The 16,585-nt window shown below is 47.7% G+C and overlaps 1 protein-coding gene across 2 annotated transcripts in view; it reads right to left on the bottom strand.

The window, feature by feature from the left end:
• Positions 1-16,585, bottom strand: part of SAMD4B (sterile alpha motif domain containing 4B) — a 35,785-nt gene that overhangs the window by 10,256 nt on the left and 8,944 nt on the right. Inside the window, exons 2-3 of one of the 2 annotated variants that reach the window (XM_074369675.1) lie at positions 12,533-12,935; positions 3,290-3,760 (exon numbers count right to left, since the gene is read on the bottom strand). In XM_074369675.1, coding sequence (XP_074225776.1) covers positions 3,290-3,760; positions 12,533-12,728 — 667 coding nt within the window. In that variant the 5' untranslated portion in view covers positions 12,729-12,935. The remainder of the gene's footprint in view (positions 1-3,289; positions 3,761-12,532; positions 12,936-16,585) is intronic. The other variant, XM_074369676.1, reaches the window with a different exon arrangement.

Here is a 16,585-nt window from a genome sequence, read left to right on the forward strand (position 1 = left end):
TCCCATTCTGGAGACAGGAAAGGGGATCCAAATTGATTTTTAACCATTCTCAGGACAGGGCAGGTTCCCAGGAACTTCTAGACCTTTACATGTGCTACTCCCTCTCCTGAGCACACCATTCTTCCACCCTTATCTGCCAGCCATGCTCGCCTTCCTCCTGGCTCAAGTATGTCCTCTTCTGTGACTCCTTCCTCTGTGTTCCCTGGGCCCGTGTGCTGCTACCTCAAGCCCAGCACTTACTACCCCGTTCACTAGCCTGCTTCACTAGACTCTGGGCTTGTGTAGGATGGCAGCAAGCCTACTCAATCATTTCTGCATCCCCTGACGAGGGCATGATACACAGGAGTGCCCAAAGTTTCACGGAGTCCAAAAGGAGGGGACCCACCATCCTAAGGGTGCCTCTGAGCTTGACATAGGAAATCTAGAAGTATCTCAAGTCAAAGAAAGAAAAAGAAATAAGCCAAAGAAACCTCACCTTGAGTAGGTGAGAACACCGAGGCCCAGGGAACAGAAGTCCTTTGCCCCAGTTCCCATAGAGTTTGGAGGCAGAGACAGAAGAACCCCCACCTTGTTTCTGATGGAAAGGCTGGGATTCCTGCCAGTGCTACACTGATACTCAACCCTGGAAGGACGACCAGCCTGGGTATAGGCCCCAAAGCATCTTCCCTTATCTGTGACAGTACCTATGCTCCTAGCCAGGAAGTCACCTGAGGGACAAGGTAGTGCACTGACCTACCCACTAAGGACACCCTCCACCCCTATCTGTGACCTCTAGGGTTCTTCTGCATGGGGCTCCTCCCAAGGCTCTGGACTCCCAGAAGAAGATGGCACCTTCTGAGTCCTGAGGGAGTGGGGAACCCTCAACACAGGCCTTTTTTGGCCTGTCTTGGTGCCCCTGGCCTCCTCCTTCCTCCCTTTTCAGTCAAGGGGGCAGGCAAGGCTGAGAGGGCAGGAAGTTATCCTGATTGGAATGACTGTGCAGTTCCTGAGGAGCCCTGCTTGACCCTGCACTGGGGTAGAGGTTGGCCACTGCATGAGAACTATAAAAACAGGAATGCTGGTCAGAGATCCAGGGCCTCACACTCTCCAAGAAACCCTGGTCTGTCCTTGGCAGCACCCCAAACCCACCCTGCCTGCCCTTACAGGCCAATCCTTGCTCCCCACTCAAAAATATTTTAATGGCTTCCTGTTTCCTGCAACTGCTTAAAATTGAAATTGGAAAGCTTCATCCCAGCCTTCAAGGCCCCCAGAATGTGGCCCTAACATACTGAGATCTGAGAATCAAGCAGACCTGAGTTCAAATTCTGGCTCTGCCATCTATTAACTTCATGATCCTCGGCAAGTCACTTCATTTTCTCCCTCTGCCTCCATTTCCACATGAAGTCCTTGGCACAGGGGCAGGCACATGGTAAACATGAATATTTGCTACTGCTATTACTCATTTGAATCCCTGCACCTCTTTATCCCAGCCAGACTTGTCTGCATACTGTCCCCTCCTATTTGCCACCCCTATGCCTTCAATTCATGCTATGTCCTCTACCTGGAATGCCCAACTCCCTTCTCTCTTCTGGTTCAAATCCCCTATCCGACATTATTCCAGCGTGGTCTTTTAAAAGCTACTGTCCCCATCATGGAAGGGAAGAAATGAATGGGCACCCTGCATGGATGACCCGTCCTCTTGATGAGGTCTGAGCATCTTCAGGAAGGTGACTTTTAGATGGAGGCAGTGTAGCAGAGTAGTAAAGAACATGAGCTGTGGATCCAGACTGCCTGGATTTAAATTCTGGCTACACCACCATGGGCAAGTGACTTTTCTGTGACTCAACCAATGAATTTACAGGTATAAACCTCTCGGAACAGCTACTGGCAAAGATTAAACACTGAATATATTTTAGTTAGAATTATCATTATTAATACATCCTCCCAACCTGGACTCAGGAACTGTCATGCTCCAAGACTGGAAAACAAGGTCCAAGACACTTTGGGTTGGAACTAAAAGTTCCTGGAAATGCCCCTCTATTCCACTATCTTCCCTGATTCTTGCCAGCATCCGTGAGGGAGGCAGGTGACCAGGACATCCATATTCAACTGGGGAAAAAATGAAGCTCAGGGGTAACTGATGTGTACCTGGTGCAACACAGCTAGGTACCAAAGACCCAGGGTTCACACCAACCACTGGCACAGATGACATTTCACGGCCACCCTCTCCCTCTCCTGGCCTGCTTTAACCAGTACCTGCTGAAGGGGGCTGGCTACCCTGAGGTTAAATCTTGGAAACCCCTTGCCTTGAATAAGTCATGTCACCTTACTAAGCCTTGGAAATGCCACTCTCCCTTATCCTGTTCACTTCAACAACTCACTGCAATACCAGCTCCTCCTGCTCACCCCAGTCTTTGGGGGTGCTTACTAAGCCCTTTTGAGACCACTTAGTTAGGACGATAGCATACTGGACAGAGGCAAACGCTGGCATCAGATTGCCTGGGTCCAAACCTTGGCCAGTTCCACCACTTGTTCTGTGACCTTGAATACATGACTTCACCTCTTTGAGTCTCGGTGCTCTCATCTGTAGAATGGGACTAATGATATGGCTGTGATGAGGATTAAATGAGATCATGTCTGTAAAGTGCTTATAAAAGAGTACCCAACACAGTCAGTGCTCAACAATGTTACCTACTATTATTAATGCCTTGTAGCATGCGTTACATCTTTATATGAACAGGCTTACAAATATACATTTCTCAGAAATGAGGCTGTAAGCTGGGGCCAGTTACAAAAATCTGGAATGTCTGAGCTGGAAGGGACCTCAAATTATGGTGATCAACTCAAAGCCTTCAGAGGCCAGGCAGGTATTACACATGCCCAGAGTGTGGTGGTAGGGGCAGAAGCTGACTGGGACACATGTGCAGGGTCTAAAGGTAGTGACCAATATTCAACTCCATCTTATCATTGTCACCAGGAACACAGGCCTTGAGTTGTCAGATCTTTTGAATTTTCAAGAGAAGCTGAAATCTGGATTTTTAGGGGAAAATTCCCAACTCCTTATATTGGCAAATTTATTGAAAAGCGCAACAAAATGAAACCAAAGTTTTGTTGAGTTTGAGCTCAATAAAACATATCTGCAGATCAGAAATAACTCTGGGAATGCCACTTCACAACCTCTGCACTGCCTCACAAAACTGAGGCCCAGAGAGGTTATGTGACTTGCTCAGGGCCACAGAGCGAGTAAACAGAGAACCCAGTCTGACCCTTTTCAAGTAAGCACGGCCTCCCAGGACTCCCACCTCCTCACCTGCGTTTGCGTTGCTCCCAATACTGTTGATGGCTGGCGGCACTGAGCTGGGTGGATGGAAGGGCACGTGTCCATTTTCCCGGGGTGGCTTGTCCTGCCAGCCTGGCCCTGCCTCCCCGGGGCCCAGCTCTGCAGGGCCTCCCCACTCATCTGAGCCCTGGCGCGAGTGGTAGGTAGGCTCAGGTCGGGTGCGGAAGCTGCCAGCCAGACGCTCTTCCAAGTGGCTTAGCCAGAGGGCCAGCGCATTGCGGTCCTCCAGTGTGGTGGCTGGGTGGATGAGGGCATAGGAGAGCAGTTGGCGGCTCTCCTCGATGAAGGCATTGCTCTCGATTGAGTAGGCCAGCACTTTCTGCAGCAGCCTCATGTACTCCGACTTGGCTTCCGTGTTGCCTGGCTGAAGCAGGGGCAGGTGGGACAGCAGGAGGGACACCACCTTTTCTTTGGACTCCTGCTGCCACTGGCTGACGATGGCTGCAGAGAGAACAAGAGGGAATGTCAGGGGAACAAGGGTGGGGGACTACTATAAAACTAGGAGAGGTCCCTACAGCCTGTTCCCTCAGTTCCAATCTCCTTTCCCTTCCCCTTTCATGACCACGACCTTGTCCCTCATATAGGTGATATCTACACACTCACCCTGCTTTCAGAGTAATTTTTTCTGGTTCTACCACTCCTACTCTCAGAAACCTGCTGTGGCTCCTAATCAGCCCAACTTGCTACTCCGGAATCTGAGCTCCTCCTGCTGCCCCCAGGCCTGTTCTTGCTATCCCCACTTCATCTTCATGACCTCTACCCCCTTGCCCCTGACAATCAAAAAAGCTGCTTTTCTGACTTGGAGGACAATGGAATACAGTGGTTAAAAACTTGGGCTCTGGAATCAGATGGTCTGGACTCCTCAGCTTACTAGCTGGACCTGAACCTCACAGAGTACTGGTGTCCTCACCTGAAAAATTCTGAAGATAGTTAACATTACCCAATTTAAAGTGTTGCTCTGAGATTGAATGAGTTAACAGAGAATGGGAAGTGGCTTGGCATACAGAACATGTTTAATAAATGCTTTCTGTTGCTTTTTAAACGGGACACTCAGCCTTTAGTCTCCCCTTCCAATTCATCCCATACACCCAGATGGATTTATCTTCCTAAAGCACACCAGGATATCTTGTTCCTGACCAGAAGCTTACAGTGGCAACCAGCACCAACAGTCTCAAGTTCAAGAGCTCCTAGTCCAACATCACCTTCACTTTCAGGGCACCCCTCCATCTCCATTCCTCCAGATAAAGACTCAGTTTAGGACACTCCCATCTTTCCCAGGGCTCTCTCCATGACATATTCATCCAAGCTTCCACACGCAGGCTGAGATTCAACGCTTTAGCCTGCAACAGTCTCCTTCCTCCTATCCAAATTCTAAGTCTTTTACAGACTGCCTAAATCCAGCCTCCTCCAGAAAGCCTTCCCTGGCTACTCCATGTCATGAGGATCTGGTGACCTCTCCTTTATATCCCATGGTCTGAGGGCTTGTCTGTCCTGTGAAGATGAGTGAAGTTTCTTCTCTCTACCCAGAAGTCAGCTCCCCAAGAGTAAGGCCCCAAGCAGGCCACACAATGGTGGCCTTGGGAAGGAACTGTTACAGGTCCGACTGTCCTTCCTGAAAACCTGTTACCACTTCCATGACTAGCTCAGTGGAGTGAAGGATGGCAGGTTATACTGATGGGGCAAGGGAAAAGGACAGAAATATCAACACTTGAGAAAAGAAACAACCATCAAGGACTGAGGCCAACTCTGCCCTCACTCTTGGGCCACCGAGCTCTTATCTGTAGCAAAGGTGATGATTTTCAAACACCTAACAAAGGAATTCTGAGAGGTGAGCTACTGGGCTATTTGTGAGGTCCTGGAAAGGGACAAAGGACCTGACTCTAACCAAACAGAACTAGGACTCCAGAGAGGTGGATGAGGAAAAGGAACTGGGAGAGATATCGCTATGTCTCTCCTCTCCTACTTATTGATTATGTGACTCTGGGCAAATGTGATCACTTCACTGAGCTCTACTTTCTCTATCTGTAAAGTGGGGCTCAGAATCATTCCTACCTGGCATGGTTGCTACAAGACCATGGCACAAAGTAATAAGTACTGGGTAAACATCAGCTATCACTCCTAACACCATGGTTATTATATCTTACAGTGGCTCCTTCCTTTCAAATACCTACAGATTCTAAAGGCACAAGCCAACTCTTGGACCAGGAAACACAGAGGCTGTGAATGAGCATATACATAAGGAGAGCCTCAGAATTCCAGGCATCTGGATTTCAAGCAAGCCCTGATCTAGACCCCTCTGCCTCTGATGGTGTTTCAATCCAACTTCCTTAAGACTTAACATTCGAAGGACCTCTGGTATCCTCTGCCCACACTATAGGTGAGACACCTGGCCACTGGGAGCCTTGCATAAGCACCTGAGAAATACCTTTTTCACACATCTCTTTCTCTTAAGGACCTGTTTGGAAATCTATGGCCTGGGAATTCACATAAATTTCTAATTCTTACATCTGTAGCTCTAAGAAAATAAATCACATACAACTCCCAACTCCTGGCCATATTTTCTTGGCCTGGGCTTCACTGTCCCAAGCTTCTAGGCATTCATCTATTTGTCCAGAGTCATCAATTTGTGCAATGCCCATAGTACTAGCCAAAATAGAACTAGTAGTAATACTACACAATAGTAATAACGAGCATTTACTATGTATAGATACATGCTAAGAACATGATCATTTTTTATCCTCACTTCAACCCTGTTTTTTTAGCACCCCCATTTTGCAGATGAGGAAATAGATCTGGGAAGGTGAAGTCACTAACCCAAAGTAACAGAGCCAAGATCTGAACCCAGGTCTGTCTGCCTCCAGAATTGGGAAAAACTTTTAGCCACAATCCTCTATTCTCTCTCCAATGCCACGTATCTTCTTCCTCAGTCCCTGGCTTTCCAGATCCCTTTGAGGACCTGCCGCTCAAGGCTAGGAAGCTTGATCCTCTCCATTCATATTCTCCTAAACCAGCTCCTCACGACCACAAAGCTGTCTCTTAGGTCATCTCTGTATCTAAAGAGCTTCCCATGGTGGGACAATCCTTCCTGACTTCAGGAAGCCTTCACCTTTCACGCTGTCCCACCTCCATATGTCACTGGATCACATGGGAAGGAATTCACTGGTACCCCATTTCCCTGACTTAGTCCCTGAGTTTTCAGTTCTTGATGAGAAGGAAGAAGAAATATAGTGTTTAGATTAGGGACAGAAACTCAAGGACTTGCACCCCAGCTGTATCGTGCAGTTGCCTCGGCAATATGTTTCCTCCTTTGTAAAAGAGGGATTGCAGGGCTGCTGAGAGGATTTAGGCAGACAATGCATGTAAAACACCTGACAGAGTCTGCCCACAGTAAGCACTCAGTATGTGATTCAATGATTGGTGTTTTTCTCCCTTCCCCTCCAGCAGAGTCGACTACCCCTTTAGCCCTACCCTGATGCCCTCAATCGCTGTTGTTTTGGCCTTGCAGGGTAGCTCTGGGACATAGAGAAGCCTTGTCTAGTCCCTCCCCCACCCCAGAGTACTGCCAGGACCCCAGGGCTAAGGGACACAGCTTCTCCTCTGGTACTGCCAGGGGATGTGACAGAATAGCCCCAAGGACTGGGCTCAATGAAGGACCTTGTTCTACTGTAGAGAAAGGGGAGAGTTTGGGACGAATGGAGGCTGACCCTAGGAAAATGTGTGTTCATGTATCTGTGAGGTGGTGTGCTGGGGAGGGCGGGCCTCCATGATTGGGAAGCATCAGTGAGCACTAGAATTGGTCCAAGGAATCTGCACAGCCTCAGTCCCCTTGGGGTGAGCCCAGCTGGGGCTGCAGATGATGGGTGGGGATGGAACTTCTAGTTTCCTGCCCAGATTAGAAAAGTCTGGCCCAGAGTTGAGGCACAGCAGAGGCCCAATGAATACCTGCACAATTGAACCCAGATGGTCTCCTGGAAGGTAGTGGTGTCTGTGTGTGTCCTCTCTAGGATCCCTTGACCTCAGGTCACCCTGTCTTATATTCTAGCAGAGCATACCGAGTAAGCGCACAAGTCAGCAGGCAAATTTGCCTGGATTCAAAATCCAGCTCTGCCTCCACGACCTAGGTCAATATAACTGTGGGCCAGTCCTTTAACCTCTCTGAGCCTTGGTCTCCTCTTTTGTACACTGGGGATAGTAAAAGCCCCTACGGCACAGTTAGTTGTAAAGATTCAATAAGAGAATCCTGCAAAGCACCTGACATGTGTTAAGCCCTCCACGAATTCTAACTATTATTGTCCTTGTTCCTGGTTTAAGATCTAGAGCCCACGCTATTTCAGGGCTGGAGGGAAGAATTCACATAGGGCACATCTGGGCCTCCCCCTGCAGATTACCGACAGGGGTGGGGAATTTTATGCAGTTGTTTACCAAAAACAGACACATCTCCAGTTCCTCTGAGCTAGAGACACAACAAGCAATGATGAAATTCTGGAGGTGGGCGGGTGGGGGACGGGACTGGGGAATGCCGTGACGCCAGTGACTGCTTCTCACCAAGCTGCAAACCTGGACTCCAGAGAGGACGAGGGAGACTGCGAATATGAGTGCTCTCCTTGGCCAGGTGACCAGAGTTAAGTGGGTCATGACCCTGGGTCCTGGCAAGTCACAGGAGCCAATATATACCTTGGAGACTGCCATAAGAGCAAACCCATTTTTATGTGCTGGGCTGTTGCAACAAGTGTGGCAGCCTCAGGCACCAGTCAGAGGGGCTGGGGTTTGGCTCCAAACATGCCCTTCTATGCCTCATCCCAGCTCGCACAAACAGGGGAGGGCTGGGGGCTCACATTTTTGTTTGATGAACTATGTCAGTAGAGCTTGGAAGGGGAGGGTGGAGGCATCAGAGTTGAGCTCGGGTGACTCACTGAGACACAGCACCCTCTTGACCTCAGTTTCCCCACCCAGATTCAGTAAGCCAGAGAGGGAGGCTTAAACCTGCTGGATACAGGGACTCTGACTCAGAGGATAGGAGGAGGGAAGAAATGCAGGAAATGTGGTTCAGGAAGCTATAGGACCAGGGAGGCAAGGGGATTTCAGCTTCCCTGACTCCACCCTTCTGGCCCACATCAGCATCAAGAAGGGAAGAAGAGGGTTAGGATTACTGTTAGAGCTCCAAGCAGGCAGGGAAGGCACTGAGAGAAGGAACGGGGATAATGACGAAGGGAAACCTGTGGCTTCTCTTTTCCTGTTCCAGTGACCCTTGGGGTGTTGCTTTTCTGTTCCCAGGTGTTGTCTCAGATTTGGCTTCTATGCAGCTAACACTGGCTGCCTGGGCTGGGGGACTTCGCTACCCTCTCTGAGCTGCTTCAGAGGAATGGACAGCACAGACCAGAGCCCTCTTCCACACCCCAACTTTCCACTCACAGTAGATCACAGGACAGTACCCTCACCACCTTCCTGGCCCACTCAGAACCAATGTTAGCATCATGACCAGTACTTCTCCACTGGATCAACACACGAGCCAAACAGCTTAAAAAACACCAGAATCTCTGGAGACAGGACCCAAACCTCAGATTCTTTTCATAAAGTGATTCTGACATGAAGCCAGGGTTGGGACCCACTCACCTAGATCGAGCCCTCTGCACTCAATGCTCTTTCTGAGGAGATGGGCAGGTGGGCAGCTCTGACCCAGACTCAAATCTGAGCCCAGGGTCTCCCTGGGAGAACTGAAGGAAGGAGCAGTTGGGTGGGTGGGACATGGAGTACAAACCCAGAAAAAGACAAAGGATCTGCCTCACTGTTCAGCCCTCCTGGCCTGAAGGGATCTGAAAAGCTGAAGAAGAGCTTCAGATCCTGTATCAGGCAACTCTTATCCAGGAATTGGTTGACCAACTAAGATTCAGTCTGTGGGTAAGTGTACATCTTGGTGGGGAGGAGACAGAGATTCTCTGAGGGACCAATCCTATAAAATACTAAGAATTATTCCTATAGAAGAATGTGCTGGGACCCCTAACAAAGAAAGTAATATGCTTGGCTGTGGCTCTGCCTTCTTTGGTGCATTATTTCAGAGCCCAGGAGGCACTTAGAGAGTATCTAGAACAATCTCCTCACTGTCTAGATGTGAATCCTAGGACCCAAGAGGGACAGGGCTGGCCCAGGTCACAAGAGGTGTTAGTGGCAGAGCTGGATCTAGAACTCCCGGGTGTCCCATGACAAATGAATCATTTAGCAGAGCATCATCTCTCAAGCTGCCTGGTCAGCAGAAGAACCTGGGTGCTCATTACCAGGCCTCTCCTCTCAGGATTCTGATTTGGTGGGTATGGGCTGGGGGCCCAGGAATCTGACTTTCTCTCACCAGGTGATTCTGACGACGCAAAATGGGGTAACACAACGGGACGGGAAAGCCATAATAAACAGAAGAGTTAAAATGGAGGATGCAGAACTCCTCCCACAAGGCAAGCCCCCAAGCCCAGGAAACAGCTCCTTTCTTCACAAGTAAGACAGGGCGGCTGCTCTACTTGAGGGTAGGAATGAGACAGGAGACATAGGCCTCCTTAGTCTTGGAGCCCACATGTCTACTAGGGAAGAGGCATTCAAGGCCCTACAGAATTAACCTTTGTGATCACTTCCCTCTCCAGCCATACTTTACTCTAATCCTGGCAGGCTTCCTACTGATTCTGGAACATATTGCGACTCTCCCTCTCTTCCCCCTTTCTAAGTTTTCCCTAACTCTCCATCCACCTAAGTATCAGCTTGCTTTATTCTCACCATCTGACATGGGGCTGTAGCTAAAGACCTTGATTCATATATTCATTCATTAGTCAAGTCATTCCACAGCAATTCTCAAAGACAGGCCTTACCCCCAATATCTAATGCAAACCATCTGGGATGGTCCTCAGTATAAAGTGTACCAAGTCTTTGAAGGGCAATGTGGTAACAAAAAATATTTTAAATGTACATAACTTCAAACTAGCAGTCCCACAAAAATTCTAGGAATTTACCTTAGAGATGCTTAAAGGGTACTCATTATAGCACTCCTTATAAGAACACACCATGCAGTAGAGCCTACTGATCAAGAGCAAGAACTCTGAAGTCAAATTCCAGCTCCACCTCTGACTAGCTGTACAACCCAGGGCAAGTCACTAGTCTCTGCAGACTTCAGTTTCATTTGTAAAATGGGGGATTGTACGACCTTCCTTATAGAGCTGTTCTGAGGGTCATGAGTAATAAAGGTAAAGCACTGCTTGATACACAGGTCAGGCTCTCTGTTACCTATTCTTACCATCAAGCAGCCGTTAACAACAAGGTACATATGTATGTGCCAAATATGGAATGATCTTCAAGTAATACTGTTCAGTGAAAAAAGCAAATTGGTTAGTATGGGTGATATTCTGCTGAGTTAAAACAACCAAAAATGAAAAAGCTGGAAGGAGAACACGTATGTACTCACATGTGTACAGAGTATCTCATAAGACATACACAAACTGGGAATGTGGAAGTCTGGAAGGAAGACCCCACTTTTCACCTTTCATATGGTTTGATTTCTGGCAAATTTTGAAAGCAAAAGCAAAAACTAAAAATGCTCTAATAAACAGCAGTACCAGTGTGATTCTGACATACAGCCAAGATTGGCACTCAGTGCTCATCCAACTGTCTGCTCAGGATGGGGTGGTGGTGATGTGTAAGACACTGGCCTGCCACAAAGGAGCCCCCACTCTGGGGATGCAGACATACCACAACCACAGAGAGCAGAGGGGAGCTCTTCCTGGTGGGGAGGATGGGAGAGTTGTGAAACGGCTGAGCTCTGAGCCTGCTGTAGCCAAGGTGGGTCACTGCTGCTCACTGTCTGTCAGACAGGGACTTAAGCGGATGTGACTCCTGGCCTAAGGAACTGTCCTCCCCCACAACCATGGTGCTTCTGTGATGTATACATAAAGATTTAGAAAAATAAAGATGACTGTTGCTAAGGCAAATGTACCTGGGAAGATGAGGGAAGCCAGGCAAATCTGTGGGTCCCCAGGACCCAAGCCTAGCAGCCCATGCTGATTTCCTTACCTATAAAATGGGGACAGTTTCACTACTTATCTCATGGGATTGTTGTGAACACTAAACGAGCTACTGACAATAAAAACAACCGACATTTATTGAGTGTTTACTACATGCCAAGCACTGTTCTCAGAGCTCACAATTAACCTAGAAGGTAAGCACAGGTATCATCTTGATTTTAAAGATGAGGAAACCAAGGCTCAGAATGGTTAAGATACTTGGTTATACGGTAAGTGACAGAACTGAGATTTAAACCTAAAAGTCTGACTCTAGAGCCACCAAAAAATACTGCTTTCAAAGTTGCTATATAAGTAAAGCCAGTACTTGGCTTGTAGAGGCTCACTGTGAACTGTTATCATGGGGAAGAAGGTGGGAAAGGTTTGGAAACATTCTCTATGAGGTCCCTGGGTCCCTTCCCCAGCTAGCTTTCAGGTGCACATTAACTCGCCCTCTTCTTTGGCCTCCATCTCTCCCACCTGTCACCAAGGTCAACAGCTCTCCATCCAGCCTTATGGAGGCCCAGAAGATCAGAATGGCTTCAGCGATGCCCCTGGAAATGGTTCTCTGGACTGACTTCTGTCTACACCTGGGGCCCTAGAGAGAGGTTCTAGAGAACCCTAGCTCATCTACCCTAATGCCAACCTCACGGGATAGAGAGCACTTCTCTACTTGAGTGCTCAGGGAACTGATGTGGATTATATCTAAATTCAAAACTCTCTTCAAGCTTTTTATACCTTAAGTCCAACCTACCTTTGGAGGGGTAAAGAATAGTATAAGATGACTTGTGAATTTTGGAAGAGTTCTAAAATTCCCTCCTAGCTCTGATGTCCTGGAGCTTGAGAAATGAATTAATGCTCATCTTCCATCCCCCTTTCATAGGTAATGATTTGAGCCTGTTCCTTTCAGCTGCCCAGACAAGCCATGCTATGTAATCTTTCCTCTGCTATGAGTAGTTTCCAGTTTGTACTACACTCCCCCAGGAGTCCCCGACTCCATGCCTGAGGATATTTGGCAACAAAGCCCCAGGTGAGCCATCATGATGACTTGGGAGGTCAGGGACTCCCCACCCACTAGAGCCCACATTTCTTAGCACCATTGTTGGGTAGGCCTCCTCAGCCACCTGTTCCTGTTCCAGATCTCCCTCCTGCTGTGTTCCCATCTCTAGGGGTGGAGACTCACCAGCACTGTTGGCCTCCGACTCCAGCAGGTGAATGTCATTGCAGTCCGCCAGCGAGTGCTCCAGGCAGAGCTGCAGGAAGCGGGCCTGGGTGCGGGTGACCCGCTTCAGAAGTGACAGCAGGGCCACTGTCTGTTCGCACTCATTCCAGCCCTTGAACCAGCCAGCAAGGATGCCCACCTGGTCTCGGAACATCATGGTGCCAGGCCTGGGGCCAGGGTTGGGGGGACGGTGGTGGTGAGGGCCAGCGCCGTCACATGGTCTCGGCTCCGGACTCCTGTTACCTCTCCCCTGAGGACCAGGGATTGAGGACGTTCCCTGGCGTGGTGGCAATAGGTGGTGAGGGGAGGAGGACACCTGCTCACATTGGGGGAGGTCTTGGTCCAGCCACGCCTCTCCAGGCTCCTGGAAAAGGAAGCAAGGGAGTCAGATAGAATGAAAGGGCTAGAACTAGCCTGGTGAGTGTGGGTTGAGGGGGTAAGGAGGCCTCATGCCTTCCTCTTTCTGGGTATCTGCTTTGCTGAGCTCCTAGGAGAAAGATGAAGCCAACATGAGATACTAAACAAACTCTCTCCTCCAACTGACAGATCCAGAGAAAAGGCTTGACTGGGACTCAGAGACCTAGACTAAGAAGATGCTGCCCCTCCAGCCTCGCTGTCACAGGGCCAAAAGAAGTGGATTTAAAGCAGAGTTAGTTGGTAAGATTTTTTTAGAAACAGGAAATAGGAGAGGCTGCACACTATGGGAAGAATTCTAAATTAATGGAGACCTGGCCCCAGGTGACATGACTAAGCAGACATGTGACCCTGAGCATATGCCCTGACCCTGCTGGTCTCTGGCCACCTCCTCCAGGGGGTTGGATAGAGTGACTGCTCGCCTGCTGAAAGGACCTTATGGGCTCTTTGCATTATTTCAAGCTAAGATGCACAAAGCTAGGATATGAGTGGGTGGTGAGGTAGTGACCCTACTGCAGATCTCAGGTATGTGGATAGCTACCTGGTCAGTAATTGTCTGGGTGCCTAAGGGTAGGGGCATGGATAGAGGCCTTTTCAAAGATCTCCAACAGGCTGGAAGGATCTCGTCTCCTCCAACCCAGCTCTCCCACTCTGATCTCTAAGATCCCACCTATCTCTGCTCTGAAGTGAATCTCTCCCAGCCTTCTTCCTCATTCCCATGAAGGCTACTTCTGACCCAAGCCCTTTGGACTGGGAAGTCTCCTTGGCTCCCACAGATGCCAGACTGTCATCCAGACTCCAAAGAGCCAAGAGGATGCCAACCTGAGAAGGGGACACATCAAATGTCAAAACCTCCCAAGCAAGGTGTCCAAATTCCTCTCTTAGGCAGGAACTACACAGGAGCTGTGTCAACCGGGCAGACAACAGGCCTATTCTTCAGCTGACTGTTTTCTGGACAGTACTCTGAAGCCTTTTTCTAGGTTTCTCCAGCTCCAGGTCTCCACTCACATTTCCCCTGTCTGTCTCTCTTACAACCAGTACCCTTGGCTCCATCCCCAAACCACATTCGGCTCCATTCCCCTCTGGTTGCCAAGAGGACTGAGAACTCCATACAAAGACCTATTGAACTTGCTGGGCTCAGGTCTCAGGCAGCTACTGACATCTCCCTGAAGTTCCATGCTCCTGCTGAGAAGGGCTGTGAGATACACCTGACGATGGCTGTGACTCACCTCATAGATCCTCAGTGGGACATCTGAAGAGAGCAAACTCGCCTGGCTGTTAATCCCTTTGGCTATAACAAGGAAAAGCGTGGGGGAAAATGAAGTCTTGCTCCAAGTTAAACAAGTTTCCCAGAAATCTTTTAAAAAGGGAACTCAAAATAAATAAATACATAAATAAAATAAAAAATAAAAAGGAAACTCAAATGTTGCCTCCCTGACTTAAAATCCTCCAAAGACTTCCCACTGCACTTAAATAAAATGCCTACAGGACCCCCTGCAAGGCTCCTGTGGCCGCTCCAACCTCATTCTGTAACAAGTTCTTTCTTGTTCACTGGAATCCTCTTCCCCCAGACCTATCTATGGCTGGCTCCTACTTGTAACTCAGGTCTCAGCTCAATGTCACTTCCTCATAGAGATCTTCCCTATCTAATCTAAGGAGTCTCTCCCTCTCTGTCACTCTACTATATTAATTCTATTTCATTTATTCTATATAATTTGGCACCCTCAGATATCATCTTATTTATGTTTGTTGTTTCTCTCTTCCCACCAAAATGCAAGCTATACAGCTGTCCAGTGCCCAGAACAGTGACTGGCACGTAGAAGGTGCTCAACATAAATTTACTGAATGAATGAATGAAGAAGAAGGCGAGCATGGAAGCCACACTAGGGACTTCTTCAGCCCTTGGGGGAGAAGATGATAGAAAGAATGGCCCAAAGGATGGTAAAGGGATATGGAAACCTTGTCCCAAGAGAAAAATTTGAAGGCACTGAGGAAATTTCCCCTGGGAAAGAGAACACTCAGGAGGAATGGCATAACTAACCTCAAATATCAAATAGCACACAGAAGAGGAATTAGATTTATTTACTCCAGGGGAGACCCAGGGTAGATGGCTCTAAGTGAGAGGCAACAGGAGATACGGGAAACGCTTAAAAGTCAAGAAAATTCAGTTCTAGTCTTGCCCCAGCTACTGATTCATTTTAATCTTTGAGGTAGTCTGTTTTCCTTCTCTAGAATGTGTGAGATAAGGAGCTAGACTGGATCAGACATGACAAATGGGTTTTACTTCACAGGCTAACTCCAATCGATTGGTAGTGGTTGCCTGGAAAACTGTGGTGAGCAGGATCCTGAAGAAATGAAGCAATGGGAATATCCATCAATGGAGAATGATTACTAAATTGGAGTATACCTCACATCAGCGGATATTATGCAGTAATTAAAAACATGCTTGATTCTGATAGCAGAATACACACATAAAACCTATACCTATGTATAGTGTTTGATCTTTAACTACCAACCTGAAGAAATGTCCTTAAGTGGACAGTAATATGTACAATATAATGCCATTTTTGTAAAATGAAAAAAAAAAACCCTTATATATCTTATATATGAATATCTATGTATGTATATATAGAGAGAAATGTGTAGAATGATACATCCTATGTTGTTCACTTTGGTTATCTTGGAGAGAAGGAGAAATTATTAACACTCTCTTTGTATAACTTTGTACTATTTCACTAGTTGCAAGTGAATACATATTACTTTTGTAATTTTTAAAGACAAATTTAATAAAAAAAAAATCTAAGGCTGCATTCTTCTTTCTGGTTCAGTGAGAAAGAGTACTGTGATTGATTACCAATGTTTGCCCTGGACACAGGACGAATGAGTGGTAGCTCATATGCTAGAAAAAATCAGTTTCCCTTTCCAGCTCCAGTATTTTGTGGCTTTCAGTCCTAAGGAGACAGCAGCTGCCTCAACAGAAGGAAGAATTTTAAAATAATGTTTCTGTCCAAGAATGGAACTGGCTGCCATGTGAGGAGGTAATAAGCTCCCTGGCTGCTGGAAGTGGTCAAGCAGAGGCTGGATGAACATCCCTTGGGAGTGGGAGGGATTCCTTCACTGGGTGGCAACCCATAAGATAGAAGGACATGTTACTATTTCAGAAGGAACATTTGTGACTGGAGGTTTGCTATGCCAACAGCATTTATGGCAAAAAGATGACCATATCCACAAACAGACCAAAGCTGTGCACACTCTTTCCTATAAACACTTTTACTAGGTTGTTACTTTTCCTAAGCAACAGTACTGTGACCCCCAAACTGTTGACTAAACATTAATCCAGCTTATTCCCTCAAGTCAAATGCTAGAAGCAAAGCTTTGGGACACAGCAGGATCTCAAACATGATGCTTACAACGCTAGGGTTTCAATGAAGCAGGCTGGTGAGGACTACGGTAAGTTAGAAAGCACACACCCTGTCTAAAGAGAGAAGTTACTATTTAGCCTTAGTCAACTGCTGCCACGTGGGAAAGTGGGTCTAGTACTGTTAGTGCTTAGATTTTCTTTTTTTGGTGGGGAGGGGAGGTAATTAGGTTTTTTTTTTA

Source organism: Camelus bactrianus, chromosome 9 (assembly GCF_048773025.1).
Source record: "Camelus bactrianus isolate YW-2024 breed Bactrian camel chromosome 9, ASM4877302v1, whole genome shotgun sequence".
NCBI lineage: Eukaryota > Metazoa > Chordata > Mammalia > Artiodactyla > Camelidae > Camelus > Camelus bactrianus.